The sequence below is a fragment of the Ahaetulla prasina genome, chromosome 1, assembly GCF_028640845.1.
Source record: "Ahaetulla prasina isolate Xishuangbanna chromosome 1, ASM2864084v1, whole genome shotgun sequence".
NCBI classification, from domain to species: domain Eukaryota; kingdom Metazoa; phylum Chordata; class Lepidosauria; order Squamata; family Colubridae; genus Ahaetulla; species Ahaetulla prasina.
The window spans coordinates 1,430,798-1,448,260 of NC_080539.1; the positions used below are offsets into that span (position 1 = coordinate 1,430,798).

General features: G+C 45.1%; 1 protein-coding gene across 1 annotated transcript; it reads right to left on the reverse strand.

The window, feature by feature from the left end:
* Positions 1-198: 198 nt before the first annotated feature.
* On the reverse strand, positions 199-15,075 carry LOC131188593 (dehydrogenase/reductase SDR family member 13-like). Its single transcript, XM_058163945.1, has 5 exons — positions 14,896-15,075; positions 13,352-13,470; positions 10,942-11,065; positions 6,896-7,207; positions 199-710 (listed from the first exon to the last, which is right to left on the reverse strand). Exons 1-5 carry the CDS (start codon positions 15,029-15,031, stop codon positions 451-453), a joined length of 951 nt encoding a protein of 316 aa, XP_058019928.1. The 5' UTR covers positions 15,032-15,075; the 3' UTR covers positions 199-450.
* Between the last annotated feature and the right edge of the window lie 2,388 nt (positions 15,076-17,463).

Below are 17,463 nucleotides of genomic sequence, written 5' to 3' on the forward strand. Positions count from 1 at the left end.
TATCAAGGAATCTTTTTGACATAATCACTGCCTGTCTTTCTTTGTTTTTGGATCCTGACATTTCCTGACTCATCTCTGTGCTCTGCTCTATACAGGTAGTCCTCGACTTACGACAATTGAGCCCAACATTTTTGTTGCTAAGTAAGACCGTGTTCTGACCCAGCCTTCACAAGCAATGAGAAACCACTTGCTCACAAGTAAAACGTGCCCCTTTTAAAACAGGGCAGGAACAGTCTTTATTCACAAATGAGAGTCTTTGGGCAACACTGGGCAACTCACCGTGACACATCCCACAATGCTTTCCAATTTTTAAACTTCTTGGAAATTCAACCCTTCAATTTCCACATCAAACACAACCTCTGGGTAGCTTCCAGATTCCCTGCAGTTTCATCTCCCAGTTTAATCGGACTCGCGCTTTCAGTTACTGCAAACTGCAGTAACTTTCCCATCTTAAGTGGTCAGTCCCAGCAGCCTCTCACTGAATTCCCAGAGCTTCTTGGCCAGCTGGTCATCGCAGGCCTGTGGCCAAGGCTCCGAGAGCCGGCAGTCCATGAAATACCGCCCACTCAGCCTCTCGATGCCCTCCTCGGTGGAGCAGTAGATGGAGGTCTGGGCACCTGCGTCACAATCTCGGCTGAACAGGTTCATGAATGAAAGCGACCGATGCAACCACCATGGAAAGGAGCGACCAATTTCAGATCTAACAGCTCCTGAAAGCAAAAGAAAGTTGGTTGTGTGAATGGCCGGGATGGAAGGAAGCACCTTCCCAGAGGTGACCCAGAGAGAGGAGGAGGAAATTCCGAATGAACAACACCTGTTGCCCATTTTAAATATTTTTTCGAAGACCCAATGCTGAAGTGAGCAGGCAATGGTGCAAATGGGGTGTGTGTGTGTCTGTGAACATCTGTGTGCTGCACTGCAAACCTGAATCCACTGTCGGGTGGCTAATAGATGCAAATAAATAATATTACATAATGATGATCTGTCTGTTCCCTGAGTTGGTTAAAATAGCATTTGTGTCTTTGTATGTGTTGTCACACACATGAATCATTGGAATTAATGATATAGGTAGTTGTCAACTTACCACAGTTTGTTTAGTGACCATTCAAAGTTACGTGTCGAGACGTGTGGCCAGCATCATAATGAGACGATGCGAACCATGGGAGCTTCGGAAAGAGTGTTGAAATTCCATTTGATTTGGGAGTCCTTAATGGACCATAGCTGTCCTGGAGGGACAGCGAAGAAAGAAGGCACCAGCCGGTGCGAATAGGGAAATTGCGAATTCCCAGTAGCATCGGCACCCAGCCTTCGACCCAACGACAAGAAAAGGCAGCCATTAGGAGCTGCTAAAGTTGGGACAGCCACACAAAAAGATTGAGCAGGAGGGAAGATCAGAGCAGAGTATTGTTACCAGACGAGCGATTGGCCAACTCACAGGTAAGAAGAAATTTTTTTTTTAAGCTCAAGAGATTTTTTTGGCTTGAATTTAGCAGCTAATTGGCACGCGGAAATTTAAAGTGAGAGGAAACAAACAGCAAAGAGGATTTTTAAGACAAAAGCCCAAAAGAACTAATGTTCCATCTGGAAAATTGGTTTTGGAAGAAAAAATAAATATTAAAAGGAGAAGAAAATTGAGAGAAAGCATATTTTGCTAACAAAAGGATTAAATAGAGGAAGACAAAGGAATTAGTTTTGTGGATTAACATTTTGTTACTGGGAGTTGTGGATTGGAAAGAAACATCACTGGAGAGAAAAAAAACAATATTGCATTGTTTAGACAATTAAGAGAAAAAGGAACACCGAAGGAGTACTCGTTTAAACAGCTGTGGCATAGCTTCAAAAAACTGGAGAGATCTAGATTGGAACTAGGACGACCCGGGGAAAAAAAGGAAAAAAAACATCTGAACTGGCTTGCATTTGGAAACAGAAAAAAAAGGGCGGGGAAGAGACAATATTTTGGACTTGAATGTGGACTATACATAAGTTAAAATAAATAAATTTAAAAAGTTTTTCTCCTTATATTGAAAACATGGAGAATTGGGAGGAATTATGGGAGATGCTTCAAATGGTGCGAGGATCCTTTAAAGGGAATAAACAAGGAGAGCTGTGACTTAAAAATAAAAAAAGAAACAATGAAGAAATTATGGGGAAACGAGAGCAACAAGAATATAATGCTGAAAAAGAAATGAGCGAGGATAAAAATACAGATGATCGTATTGGGATTGATAGTGGGAAAATAGAAATGAAGAGGGGGAAGGATACCTTGAAAAAGAAAGGGGAAAAAGAAAGAAAAGATTGAAGGGAAAAACTAAAAGAGTGAAAAAAATAGATGATTACACTGGGATTAGCAGTGACAGAATAAAGAGAAGAGGAGGAAATGGAGAAAAATTGAGGGAGGAAATTAAAAGAATAAAAGTTAGAGAAAGGAGATGGAAAAGAAGATATAAGAAAGAGAAAAAAAGAAGATAAAAGAATGGGAGAAAGGGAGAAAAATATTAAGAGATGGGATTTTGGAGAGACTGAAAGAAAATGGTTAAAGGAGGAAAAAAATGAATAATAGAAAAGAAATTAAAATAGTAATAGAAATTGTTAAGAATGATGGAAATTAGAAGAAATATATAGAAATATATAGATTATTGTAAAAGAGGGTGAAATGAAAGGGTGAAATGAAGTGAATGAAGGGATTAAAAAAAAAGGAATATATTGTTTAATGTAAAATGGAGAAGTAGATGAAATGTGGAAGATATAATGGGATATATGTTGTTTTTTCTTTTTGTGTCTGAGAATGAATGGAATGAGAGAGAATTATAGTTGATGGTAAGGAAATAAACTTTAAATATATATAAGAATGGAAAAATTAATAGAAGTTAAGATACAAAATTGTAAAGAAGGTTAAAAAGAAGAAATATATTGTCTTAAAAAAATAATAACAAATAGTCCAGCAGACGGAATATGAAAGACAGTATGGTTTATAAGTGAAAATGACTGTTATTCAGATGTAAAAGGAAATAAAACTGAAATGTTAGTAAATGATATATAATATTGGAAGAGAATAATAATTATTGAAATTGTGAACAAAAACTCTAAGAAAATAAGAGGTGGAAGGCTGTATTAATTGATTGTAAGATACAAATGCAATAAGATGAAGACAATGTTAATAACTAAAATATATGAGGGGAGGTTTGAGAAATATATTCAATAAATGAGAAAATCGGGACACCATCGGGACTGCCTGGACACCAGAAGTATTGAAATGAAAATAAATACAGCAATGGAGAGAGATAAGAAGAAAGAGAGAGATGGAAAGGGAGAAGGAGGGAGAGAGAAAGAAGAAAGGGAAGAGGAGAGGAGGAAAGGTAGGGGAAATAAGAGTAGGAGAGAAGGTTAGATAGGGAGGAAGTGGGGAGGAGGGGGAGAAAGGAAGGGGAAGTAGAGAAGGAGTAGGAGAGGAGAGAAGAAAGGAGGGAGGAAGAAAGGAGGGAGGGAAAGGAATGAGAAGAAGAAAGGATTGCTGTGAAAAGGAAAAGATGAAATGGAAGAAAGGCAACCCCGAATATATTTGAAAATGTTAGAATAAAAATTGAAATAGTTAAAATAAAAAGGAATGAACGAGAATGAATACTAATAAAAATGGAGAAATTAGAACTCGAGGGCGAAAGAAGATGTGACTTAGTGAAATGAGCAAGGAAATATTAGGATATGGATAAAAATTATGAAAAAAAATATTTCGGCAAAAGCTGTAACTAAGTAAAATATATTTGAATAGATTGAATTGTATAAGACATGATATGACCAATACTCTGTTCTTAAGCCATGTAGGGGGGAAATTAAAAAATTAATAAAAATTGAAATAGTTAAAATAAAAAAGAAACAATGAAGAAATTATGGGAAACGAGAGCAACAAGAATATAATGCTGAAAAGAAATGAGTGAGGATAAAAATATAGATGATCATATTGGGATTGATAGTGAAAGAATAGAAATGGAGAGTGGGAAGGATACTTTGAAAAAAAGGGAAAAAGAAAAGAAGAAAAGATTGAAGGAAAAACTAAAAGAGTGGAAAAAATAGATGATTACACTGGGATTAGCAGTGACAGAATAAAGAGAAGAGGAGAAAATGGAGAAAAACTGAGGGGGAAAATTAAAAGAGTAAAAGTTAGAGAAAGGAGGTGGAAAGGAAGATATAAGAAAGAGAGAAAGAAGAAGATAAAAGAATGGAAGAAAGGGAGAAAAATATTAAGAGATGGAATTTTGGAGAGACTGAAAGAAAATGGTTAAAAGGAGGAAAAAATGAATAGTAGAAAAGAAATTAAAATAGTGGTAGAAATTCTTAGGAATGCTGGAAATTAGAAGAAATATATAGAAATATATAGATTATTGTAAAAGAGGGTGAAATGAAAGGGTGAAATGAAGTGAATGAAGGGATTAAAAAAGAAGGAATATATTGTTTAATGTAAAATGGAGAAGTAGATGAAATGTGGAAGATATAATGGGATATATGTTTTTTTTTCTTTTTGTGTCTGAGAAAGCATGGAATGAGAGAGAATTATAGTTGATGGTAAGGAAATAAAATTTAAATATATAAAAGAATGGAAAAATTAATTGAAGTTAAGATATAAAATTGTAAAGAAGGTTAAAAGAAGAAATATATTGTCTTAAAAAATAATAATAAATAGTCCAGCAGATGGAATATGAAAGATAGTATGGTTTATAAGTGAAAATGACTGTTATTCAGATGTAAAAGGAAATAAAAATTGAAATGTTAGTAAATGATATATAATATTGGAAGAGAATAATAATTATTGAAATTGTGAACAAAAACTCTAAGAAAATAAGAGGTGGAAGGCTGTATTAATTGATTGTAAGATACAAATGCAATAAGATGAAGACAATGTTAATAACTAAAATATATGAGGGGAGGTTTGAGAAATATATTCAATAAATGAGAAAATCGGGACACCATCGGGACTGCCTGGACACCAGAAGTATTGAAATGAAAATAAATACAGCAATGGAGAGAGATAAGAAGAAGAGAGAGATGGAAAGGGAGAAGGAGGAGAGAGAGAAGAAGAAAGGGAAGAGGAGAGGAGGAAAGGTAGGGAAATAAGAGTAAGAGAGAAGGTTGGACAGTGAGGAAAAGGGGAGGAGGGGGAGAAAGGAAGGGGAAGTAGAGAAGGAGTAGGAGAGGAGAGAAGAAAGGAGGGAGGAAGAAAGGAGGGAGGGAAAGGAATGAGAAGAAGAAAGGATTGCTGTGAAAAGGAAAAGATGAAATGGAAGAAAGGCAACTCCGAATATATTTGGATATATTAGGATAAAAATTGAAACAGTTAAAAAAAAAGAATGAACGAGAATGAATACTAATAAAAATGGAGAAATTAGAACTTGAGGGCGAAAGAAGATGTGACTTAGTGAAATGAGCAAGGAAATATTAGGATATGGATAAAAATTATGAAAAAAAATATTTCGGCAAAAGCTGTAACTAAGTAAAATATATTTGAATAGATTGAATTGTATAAGACATGATATGACCAATACTCTGTTCTTAAGCCATGTAGGGGGGAAATTAAAAAATTAATAAAAAATTGTTTTTTAAAAAAGTTACGACGTGTCAACCATCCCGTTGGCAAATGGAGCCAAAGAAAGCCCTGAGACATTATTTCACCAAAGGCCCAAGTCCAGATCAGGTGAGACCTGGCTCAAAGACAGACCCTGGGAGAGGGACCTTGGAGTCCTAGTGGACGATTATTTTTATTATTATTATTTATTTGATTTTTATACCGCCCTTCTCCTGAAGGACTCAGGGCGGTGTACAGGCAAGATAAAACAATACAATATACAGATTAAAATACCATTTAAAACTTATTTAAATTAGCCTGAAATTAAAATTTCCGTAAACTAAAAACCCCGTTTAAAAATTAATAAAATTTCACATTTAAAAAATCCAATTTAAGCCAGCCCCGCGCAGATAAAAAGATGTGTCTTTAGTTCGCGACGGAATGTCCGAAGGTCAGGTATTTGACGTAAACCCGGGGGAAGCTCGTTCCAGAGTGTGGGAGCCCCCACAGAGAAGGCCCTTCCCCTGGTCACTTAAAGACAAGCCAGCCATGTGTGGCAGCTGCCAAAAAAGCTAATACAATCCTGGGTTATTTATTTATTTATTTATTTATTTAATCAAATTTATATAAACAGAGGCATAGAATCAAAATCACGTGAAGTATTAGTGCCGTTTTAAAAATCCTTAGTAAGGCCACACCTGGAGTATTGCGTGCAGTTTTGGTCACCACATTACAAAAAAGACGTTAAGATATTGGAAAAAGTGCAAAGAAGAGCAACTAGGAAGATTAAAGGCCTGCAGATTAAAACATATAAGAACAGTTGCAAGAAGTGGATTTGGCCAGTCTAGAGAAAAGAAGGATTATAGGTGACAGTGTTTGAGGGGCTGCCACAGAGAAGAGGGGGTCAACTTATTTTCCAAAGCACCTCAAGGCAGGAGAAGAAACAACGGATGGAAACTCATCAAGGCGAGAAGCAACCTGGAATTAAGGAGAATCTTCCTAACAGTGAGGACAGTGGAACAGCTTGCCACCAGAGGTTGCGGGTGCTACAACACTGGAGGTTTTGAAGAAGAGATTGGACAACCGCTTGTCTGGAATGGTATAGGGTCTCCTGCTTGAGCAGGGGGTTGGACTAGAAGACCTCCAAGGGCCCTTCCCACCCTAAGATTCTAGGATTCTGAACTTGGGATGGTGGGAGAGGTCTCCCTCTGCAGCTGAGCTCGATGGACAAAACTCCTGGCGTGTCTCTGCAGGGAGCGTCGAGGGATCCCCCAGTGGGAGAGAAATGCCGGCGGGTGGGGGGCTCCTTCTGGGGCGCCTTGGAGCCAGACTTCCACTCACCTGGATGAACCGCGTAGCAGGCAACATCGGTTCCTTCCAGCCGGTTGGCCAACTCTCTCGCGTGGAGAATGTTGGCTAGTTTGCTGTTGCAATACGAATGTAGAGCTTTCCACATTCCCTCCACCGGCTTGTGGATGGTCCGAAAGTCAATCTTCCCGAAGACATGAATACTTGAGGTCAGAATTATAACCCGGCTCGGGGCGCAGCGCTTCAGCCGGTCCAGGAGCAGGTGGGTCAGCAGGAAATGGCCCAAGTGGTTGACCTGGAAGGCCTGGTCAAAGCCATCAGCCGTTTGGCCAGCCTGGAAGACCCCTGCCAGAAAAGTAATAATAATAATAATAATAATAATAATAATAATAATAATAATAATAATAATAATAATAATAATAATAATAATAATAATAACAACAACAACAACAGAGTTGGAAGGGACCTTGGAGGCCTTCTAGTCCAACCCCCTGCCCAGGCAGGAAACCCTACACCCACTTCAGACAAACGGTTATCCAACCTCTTCTTAAAAATTTCCAGTGTTGGAGCATTCACAACTTCTGCAGGCAAGTTGTTCCACTGATTAATTGTTCTAACTGTCAGGAAATTCCTCCTTAGTTCTAAGTTGCATCTCTCCTTGATTAGTTTCCACCCATTGCTTCTTGTCCTGCCTTCAGGTGCTTTGGAGAATAGTTTGACTCCCTCTTCTTTGTGGCAACCCCTGAGATATTGGAAGACTGCTATCATGTCTCCCCTAGTCCTTCTTTTTGTTAAACTAGACATACCCAGTTCCTGCAACCGTTCTTCATATGTTTTAGTAAGTAAGTAAGCGAATTATATGCCATCCTCAGTTTACAATGGGTTATTTCGCAATCTAATGAAAGGTAACTACAAGCTGCTTCCCAAGTTCCAGTGGCTCCCCCTTGTGGCCACATCACATGATTGCAACCTGGATGCTTGGCAACCAGTCTGACCTTGGAAACATGGGACATGATTAGTGATTTATGACAGTTTTGTCAAAAAAGGCAGTTTTCAACAAAAACACCCGATAGGGTTCGCTTCACAACCCCCTCAAAAAAAGGATGTAAAATCGTGTATGGTCACAGGGGTGACCGGCTTTTCAACTATCACAACTTATAACCATAATTGGCAGGCTTTATCATGGTCACAAGTTGAGGATTGCATGTAAAGTATCCAGTTTGGTCTACTGGTTTAGGCAATTGGCTTTTAAAGTCAGTTAAGTGTAGTGGTTAAGTCTACAAAATGGGAGGACATCAGTTCACGCCTTAAGCCATGAAAGCCAGCTAGGTGACATCATCATCATCATCATCATCATCATCATCATCATCATCATCATCATCATCATTATTATTATTATTATTATTATTATTATTATTATTATTATTATTATTATTATTATTTATTTGATTTTTATACCGCCCTTCTCCCGAAGGACTCAGGGCGGTGTACAGGCAAAAATAAAAACAGGCAATACAATGTACAATTTAAAATGCAAATTAAAAAACTTATTTTATAATTAGCCTAAAAAGTTTAAAATATATAATAAACTAAAACCCCATTTAAAATTATTAATAAAAATTTAAAATCGATAAAATTTAAGCCAGCCCCGCACGAATGAAAAGATGTGTCTTCAGTTCGCGACGGAAGGTCCGAAGGTCAGGTATTTGGCGTAAACCCGGGGGAAGCTCGTTCCAGAGTGTGGGAGCCCCCACAGAGAAGGACCTTCCCCTGGGGGCCGCCAGCCGACATTGCTTGGCGGACGGCACCCTGAGAAGTCCCTCTCTGTGAGAGCGTACGGGTCGGTGGGAGGCATGCGGTAACAGCAGGCGGTCCCGTAAGTACCCAGGCCCTAAGCCATGGAGCGCTTTAAAGGTCGTAACCAAAACCTTAAAGTGCACTCGAAAGGCCACAGGTAGCCAGTGCAGTCTGCGCAGGAGCGGTGTTACGTGGGAGCTACGTAGCTCCTCTATCACCCGCAGCTGCATTCTGGACTAACTGAAGCCTCCGAGTGCACCTCAAGGGAGCCCCATGTAGAGAGCATTACAATAATCCAAGCGAGAGGTAGCAGGCGCAGTGACTGTGCACAAGGCATCCCGATCAAGGAAGGCGCAACTGCGAACCAGGCGAACCTGGTGGAAGGCCCTCCTGGAGACGGCCGTCAAATGATCTTCAAACGACAGCCGTTCATCCAGGAGGACACCTAAGTTGCGCACCCTATCCTTTGGGGCCAGTAACTGGCCTCCAACAGTCAGCTGCGGCTGCAGCTGACTGAATCGGGATGCTGGCATCCACAGCCACTCCGTCTTGGAGGGATTAAGCTTGAGCCTGTTTCTCCCCATCCAGACCCGTACGGCTTCCAAACACCGGGACAGCACTTCAACAACTTCATTGGGGTGGCCCGGGGTGGAAAAGTACAGCTGGGTGTCATCAGCGTACAGCTGGTATCTCACCCCGAAGCCATGATGATCTCACCCAACGGCTTCATATAGATGTTGAACAGAAGGGGCGAGAGAATCGACCCCTGCGGCACCCCACAAGTGAGGCACCTCGTGGTCGACCTCTGTCCCCCTGTCAACACCGTCTGCGACCGGTCGGAGAGATAGGAGGAGAACCACTGATACACGGTGCCTCCCACTCCCAATCCCCCCAACCGGCGCAGCAAGATACCATGGTCGATGGTATCAAAAGCTGCTGAGAGGTCTAATAGGACCAGGGCAGAGGAGTAACCCCTGTCCCTGGCCCTCCAGAGATCATCCACCAATGCGACCAAAGCTGTCTCCGTGCTGTATCCGGGTCGGAAGCTGGACTGGAACGGGTCTAGATAGACGGCTTCATCCAGGTATCGGGGTAGCTGTCGCGCCACAGCACTCTCTACAACCTTCGCAACAAAGCGAAGGTTGGAGACTGGATGATAATTGCCCAAAATAGCTGGGTCCAGGGAGGGCTTCTTGAGGAGGGGTCTCACCACCGCCTCTTTCAAGGCGGCAGGGAAAACCCCTTCCAACAGAGAAGCGTTGATAATCCTCTGGAGCCAGCCTCGTGTCACCTCCTGAGTGGCCAGTACCAGCCAGGAAGGACACGGGTCCAGTAAACATGTCGTGGCGTGAAGCCTCCCCAACAACCTGTCCACGTCCTCGGGAGCCACAGGGTCAAACTCATCCCAAACAGACTCGACAAGACGTGCCTCCTCTCTCTCGCTTGGATCATCCCAATTTTGGTCCAGACCGTCCCGGAGCTGAGCGATTTTATCGTATAGATAACCACTAAACTCCTCGGCTCGTCCCTGCAAAGGGTCATCCCGCACCTCCTGTACAGATTACAGGACCTTACCGTACAGATCGAACCACCCTCTAGTCCTGGTACAGAGCCCTCCCCTCCTGCCTTCAGACCAGATGAAGTAGTGCCGCGAACAAGCACAGGGGCTGGATCCCTCCCCGACGGGTTCTCTCCCCCACCCGTCAAATCCCTCCCCCCCTTAAAAGACCCTTATTTAAAAATCTATTTAAAAATCCCCAAAGGTTCTTCTTGGCCGCATGCCACCTCTCTGGGTCCCAAGACCCTTCATTAAGGTAGGCCCTTGATAACGTGGAGGGCCATTCTTGCGAGGCGGGGGAATCTCGCAAGCGAAAAAGTTGAGCTAATCACCAGGAGACGGGAGTTCTAGTCCCGCCTCAGGCATGAACTGAGTGACTTGGAGCCAATCACCAGGAGACGGGGAGTTCTAGTCCCACCTGAGGCACAAAAGCCGGCTGGTGACTTTGGATCAGTCTCTCTCTCTCTTTCTGCCCAACCCACCTCACAGGGTTGTAGTTTAGAGGAAAATAGGAGGAGGAAAGAGCATTGGATCTGTTTGCCACCTTGAGTTACTCATAAAAATAATAAGGCGCTATACAGAAAAAATGAACAGCCACAAATGGGAGAGAGCCGCTTCTAGAGTTATGGCCAAATTCCCAAAGGAACGAGAAACACCGGAGACGGCCAGAATATTCTCCCCTTCCTCGCCCGGAGACCCTGGGGAGGGTCTGCTCTGCCCCCACCTGCATTGTTGATGAGGATGTCCAGACGGGGCTCCGATTCCAAGAAGGTCTGCGCAAAAGCTCTCACGGAGCTCAGGCTGCCCAGATCCAGGATCATCGGGATCACCTCCGAGTTCCCACTTTCCTGGAAAAGGAGCGGAAGGAATCCTGAGCCTCGGAATCCGGTGTGAATTCAAAGGCTGATCCCCGTTTACTTACCTTCTGATCTCTCTGGCTGGTGTGTAATAAAACAATACCGGCAGTCCTTATGACCGTTGGTTTAGTGACCCTTCAAAGTGACCGTGCCAATGACAAAAAGTGATTTATGACCAGTCCTCACACATACGACCCTCGCAGCACCCCCAGGTGTCACGGTTCCAAACCAAGCCAGCAAAAGAAGAGGCCGCACTGTGAGTAGAATGGGTCTCTTTACTGGAGTCTCAGCTTGGCACTCGGTGAACAATAAAGTCAAAGAGTCTTTAGCCCAGGGGTCTCCAACCTTGGCAACTTTAAGACTTGTGGACTTCAACTCCCAGCTTTGCTGGCTGAGGAATTCTGGGAGTTGAAGTCCACAAGTCTTAAAGTTGCCAAGGTTGGAGACCCCTGTTTTAGCCAACATTAATGGCTTCTGCTAGCCAGTTAGCTTATGGACTCAGCACGCTCCCCCCTCCTCTTCCTGGTTTCCACACACCCCCGGGGCTGGCTCCAGCAAATACTTTTTTGCAGTGGTGAAATCTGAACCGGTCTGCCACCGGTTCGCTGGCATGCCAAGCACGTGCTCTGTGCGTGTGTATGCGCTGTGCATGCCAAACGCATGGTGTGCCGCATGCGCAGCGCGCACCAAACACATGCTGGGTGTGGAAAAAGGAGGCTTGGGAAGGTAAGTAGAACAGTGAGGAGATGGAGAACAGCTGGGCCCCGTAATTTAGATTGGTCTGAAATACTGGTAGAGATGAACCAGTAGCTTTTTTTTACTGCCGGTTCGCCTGAAACTGTGCGAACCGGTAGCATTTCACCATTGCTTTTCTTGGCCCAGCTCCAGCAAGCCCTCCTGCAGCCCGATTGCTCTCTGGCTGGCTCCAGCAAAAACTCTTCAGGCCTGGGTGGCTTCTGAACCGACCGCAGCTGGCTTGCCTTCCAGCATGAGTCCCATCACCCGGCACCCATCTGTGGCCCCATGCATCCCCCTCCCCCTAGGCGTGTGCGGCAACTCCCAAAGAGCGCCTTGTGGCCACTTTGAACGGAGCGCTGTCTCGGACGTTGACACCAGGGTCATGTGATCAAAATTTGGGTGTTTGGCAACCAGCAATATTTCCAATGGTGGTGGAGTCATGTGATCACTGTTTGAGAGGATTTGGACAAGCAAAATCAATGGGGGAGAGAGCTGGATTCACTTAACAACCATGTGATTCGCTTAACAACCTTGGGGGGAAAAAGTCACAGAATTGGGTCATAAAACAACCGTCTTATTTAGCAACAGGAATTGTGGATTCAACTGTGGTCCTAAGTCGAGGACTGCCTGTATATAGCCGCCAAACTTATAATCAACCCTGGGCAGCTCTGACTCTAAAGTTAAACAACATAAAAACCGTAATAAAACTATAAAACTGGAAAAAATGCTCAAATAGATACTGGCGACCTTAAGGCCAACTTTGGGGGGGATCTGCAGTGGGAGAACAGGAGGGTGAGGCACCTCTGTAGGGGTGCATTGAGAGGGTGTTACGGGTAGTCCTCGACTTATGACTGCAACGAGCCCAAAATTTCTGTTGCTAAGTGAGAGATTTGTTAAGTGAGTCTAGCCCCCATTTTATGACCTTTCTTGCTGCAGTTGTTAAGTTAGCTACACAAAGTGAATCCGGCTTCCCTCATTGGCTTGTCAGAAGGGGATCACATGACTCTGGGACACTGCAACCGTCATAAATATGAGTCAGTTGCCAAGCACCTGAATTTTGATCACATGACAAATAGGGATGATGCAATGATCATGTGAACAATGGTCATAAGTCACTTTTTCAGTGGCGTTGTAACTTTGAACGGTTACCAAATGAACGGTTGTAAGTCAAGGACTACCTGTGTAACATCTATTCTGTTGTGACTCCATGGTGCCATATTATAGAAATTTCATCACGGTTTTACATCTATCGCATTGTGACTCTATGGGGCCATGTTGTGGAGATTTTATCATGATTGTACCCTAACTTAATGTTTTATCTTCTCTATTGCACAGTCCACTTATTTGATATTCACGTATTTGTTGATGCTTCATTTAAACACAGATGTCCGTTTGCATAAAGAGTGTGTTTTATCTGTGTTGCATATCAGGGATCGCATGATGTCTGCTGATGCCATGAATTAAATAAATGAATAAAAACCATCAGGAAACCATGCAGAAGAACGGAGGGACGGAGAGAGTCGCACGGCAGGCGCTTACCCGTCTAATGTCGTACACGGCCGATTCTCCTCTCGCTTTGTCACGGCATGCCAGAATGACCCGGGCACCTCTCCGGGCCAGATCCACTGCTGTGGCCTTCCCGATCCCTGCATTTCCACCTAGGAAAGGGCAGAGAAAAGCCTTTGATGGGAATTCAGGAGCCGGGACTGCATTCCTGTGCCTGCAGTTTTTGTGGTTTTGCAAAGTGAAGCATTTCTTTGTCAGCGTTTGTCAACCTTGGCAACTTTAAGATGGGCGGACTTCAACTGCCAGAATGAAGGTCAAGGGCACCTGAGTGGCGCAAACGGGTGTGGAGCCGTCTTGGAACTGCTGAAAGGACTGTGTTGTAGAAGGCTCCACACCCATTTGCATTACTCAGGTTAGAACCTCCAGGTGGCTTTAACTACTCTCTAAAACAGGGGTGTCAAAATCGATTTCATTCAGGGCCGCATCAGGGTTGTGTTTGATCGGGTGGGGTGAGGTGGGGCATGGCCAGGGATTGTGGCCAGCTTGATGTCACTCATCAAGGCTCCGTTTTCGGCCCTGACAGCCTCCTGCAGCAAAAACGGCGCTCGGGGGAGGCCACGCACGGCTTGCCTTTGTTTTTTGGTGGCCGAGGCACCAGGGGCCGGTCCTTTGCTATTTCCAGGATGGGCCCGCAGGCCACATCTAAGCACCCCGTGGTCTGGATCTGGCCCACGGGCCTTGAGTTTGACGCCCTTGCTCTAAAAGAATGCAGCTGAGCAGATGTCTGCAAGGAATATATTATATCATCAGAACAGAACAGAATAACAGAGTTGTAGGAGACCTAACACCATTTCTGGCAGATGGCAGTCCAGTCAGAACTGAAGAAGCTTCTCGGATGAGAAGCGAAACATCTTCAAAGAAAAACCAGAAAGTCCAGTTGCCTCTCGGGGAAAAAAAGCACTTTGCGGCATTCCTATACCTAAACTTTGGAGGACGGCAGAAAGTAAAGGCCGTTCCCTCGCTGCGCTTCGTTGCGCAACGCAAACCAAGAAATCCTCCACTTTTGCCTCCGCTGCGATCCTTTCCTCCCCAGCCAGCAGACACCGCCAGAGTTTACCGCAACGGTTAATGCTGGCAAGGAAGCAAAGCAGGCGCGATCTTCGTCCTTCGGAGGCTCCCCCTGGCTGGTCCAAGCAGGGTCTCCGGCAGCCCAGCCCAGCCTTTCCCGCGGCTCTTCCGCACCGGCCTTCCTGCCTTCCTTCCTGGCCGGGTCTCCGAGGCAGCCCCGGGGACGGCTGGCATCTGCGGAGCCTCCCGGGTCAGTTCTCACCCGGTTTCTTCCCGAGGGGCTTTTTTTGGCCGGACTTTCTCGGCTGCGTCTGAAGCGCCTTTGGGGCAGGCAGGACCCGATGGGGCAGAAGCTGCGCGGACTCTGTGGGTCGCGCTGCGCTTTTGCTCCGGGATTCTGATCCTGCGCGGAGCCATCGAGGTGGGAGGGGGGTTTATGGAAGGAAGGAAGGAGGAAAGAGAGGCAATGCCCCCCCCGAGACCCCCCCTCCCCTTCCCTCCCAGCTGACCTGTGATGAGCACCGTCTTGCCCCGCAGGCTGACCGCGTTGCGGCACCAGGTGGCCGCCACCAAGTAGTAGTAGAGGAGCCCGTAGAGCCCCAGCAGCAGCGCCGCCCCCGCCGCCAGCGCCCCCGCCGCCTCCATGGCCGGATCCCCGCTGGCCCCGCAGCCCCACACCGCTTCCCTTTGTATCTCCCAGGCCCCCGTCCGGCCCAGTCCCGCCTCCCGCCCCGCCCGGGCTCGGGAGAGCCATGGCCACCCGCAACGCTTCCTTCCTCTGGCTCCCCTCCAGGCTGACAAGGGAAGGAAGGAAGAAGGAAGGGAGGGAGGGAGGGAGGAAGGAGGGAGGGAGGGAGGGAGGGAAGGAGGGAGGAGGGAGGAGGAAGGAAGGAAGGAAGGAAGGAAGGAGGGAGGAGGAGGAGGAGGAGGAGGGAGGAAGGAGGAAGGAAGGAAGGAAGGAGGAGGGAGGAGGGAGGAAGGAGGAAGGAGGGAGGAGGGAGGAGGAAGGAGGAAGGACGGAAGGAAGGAAGGAAGGAAGGAGGAAGGAGGAAGGAAGGAAGGAGGAGGGAGGGAGAGAAGGAGGAAGGAAGAAGGAAGGAGGAAGGAGGAAGGAAGGAAGGAGGAGGAGGGAGGAAGGAGGAAGGAAGGAAGGAGGAAGGAGGAAGGAGGAGGAGGGAGGAAGGAAGGAAGGACGGAGGGAGGAGGGAGGAAGGAGGAAGAAGGAAGGAAGGAGGAAGAGGAAGGAAGGAAGGAAGGAGGAGGGAGGGAGGAAGGAGGAAGAAAGGAAGGAAGGAGGGAAAGAGGAAGGAAGGAAGGAAGGAGGGAGGGAGGGAGGGAAGGAAGGAAGGAAGGAAGGAGGGAGGGAGGGAAGGAGGAAGGAAGGAGGGAGGGAGGAAGGGAGGGAGGGAGGAAATGAATGGTACCCAGATGCCTCACTGTTCATGTATTGATATTGATGTATATTTTTTAAAAAAAGAGAATATTAAATAATGACTTTTCTGTCTTTTCCCCAAGTTGGTCCGAAGAGTGTGGGTATAAACATGAAATAATCGTGGAGAAGTTATTCTTTCTCTTTTATTCTTTTCTTGCTTCCAAATGATAGACATCTAGCTTGCCCATGGTTAGCATCTGCAATCGTCAAGTGGGAGGGGGCATAGCCGCAGACCCTCCCTCTCCTGAAGTCCCAGAGCCTCGGATGGCACAGCAACAATCCTGCCCCTGTTTCAGGCCTTCCGGCTGCCAGGATCCTCCGTGCCCAGGATGGGCTGGAAGGCTCCAGAAAGAGAGAGAAACAAATCCTTCCTTTGGCCTTCCATCATTTTTAATAATAGAAGGTTGTCTCACACAGTGGCCAGCTCTCTTCAGCCAATTAGCTACAACTGTGTGTTCTTACTCAGTATCCAACCCTTCAGTGCTCCAGCTATTAAATATCTTAACCCCCCTCCAATTTATAGCTGGATGGCATTATTTCACAAGATCCTTGGGTTTCTGTATACAGAATGTCATGAGGTCAGCCAAATTATCTTCTGATGGACAATAAATTAGGTCTACAGGTAGTCCTCGACTTACGACCATAATGGAACCTAAATTTATGTTATTAAATGAGACATTTCTTAGGTTTACCCTCATTTTATGACCTTTTTTGCCTCGGTTATTAAGTGAATCGCTGCATTTTTTAAGTCAGTAACCCGGTTGTTAAGTGAATCTGGTTTCCCCATTGACTTTCCTTGTCAGAAGGTCGCAAAAGGGGATCTCGTGACCCCCTTTATGACGCTGCAGCGGTCATAAATATGAACCCCTTGCCAAGCACCTGAGTTATGATCATGGGGGTGGCTGTAAAGCTCATAACTGTGAAAAAACGGTCATAAGTCACTTTTTGCGTGCCGTTGTAACTTTGAATAGTCACTAAGTGAACTGTTGTAAGTCGAGGACTACTTGTATTGCGTTTTATTTCATTGCTTCAATATTTTACGTGTTTGCTTCCGGTTTTTTAGCCTCTCACCGGTTGCCATCTGTCCACATGCTCACCCATCTTCAAACACAGATGTACTGTATTTTTCGGACTATAAGACGCACCTACATTTACAGGAGGAAAACGAGAAAAAAATAGTTTTTGGCCTCCGCGCATCACATTTTCGCCCTCTCAGACCCCCAGAAGCCCTCTGCAGTGCTCCGCATGGCCCATTTTCAAATAAACTTCTGTTTCGCTTTTTAATAAATACCAAACCAAGAGGGAACATTAACAATTACCAAAGCTTATTTGGCCCCTTCCATTGATGGAGATGAGGACCAATTAAATCAGCATGAAGTTTTTTTTCCCCAGATTTTCTAGCCCTCCTTTTGCCGACGGGGTCTACTTTCGATTTGGCCTCTTTGCAAATAGCACAATCCAAATTGTGGTCACCACCTTTCACATTCAAACCTATAGCCAGGTCAAGTATTTTCTGCAATTTCGCAAAGTTTGCATGACTCAGCCTTCTGGGCAACAAATGTGCACACCCATAATGATGCTTTGGTTCATTAGAAAAAAAATGTCTGTGCACGGCCACCAGTTTCCTTGTGGTTCAAAACATATA

Excerpts from the sequence above, each read along its gene's own strand:
- LOC131188593 (XM_058163945.1), bottom strand. The coding sequence starts at position 15,031 with ATGGAGGCGGCGGGGGCGCTGGCGGCGGGGGCGGCGCTGCTGCTGGGG. Across the intron at positions 11,066-13,351 it reads CCGTGTACGACATTAGACGG|GAAAGTGGGAACTCGGAGGT; the intron begins GTAAGCGCCTGC and ends CTCCTTTTCCAG. Across the intron at positions 7,208-10,941 it reads CATCCTCATCAACAATGCAG|GGGTCTTCCAGGCTGGCCAA; the intron begins GTGGGGGCAGAG and ends CTTTTCTGGCAG.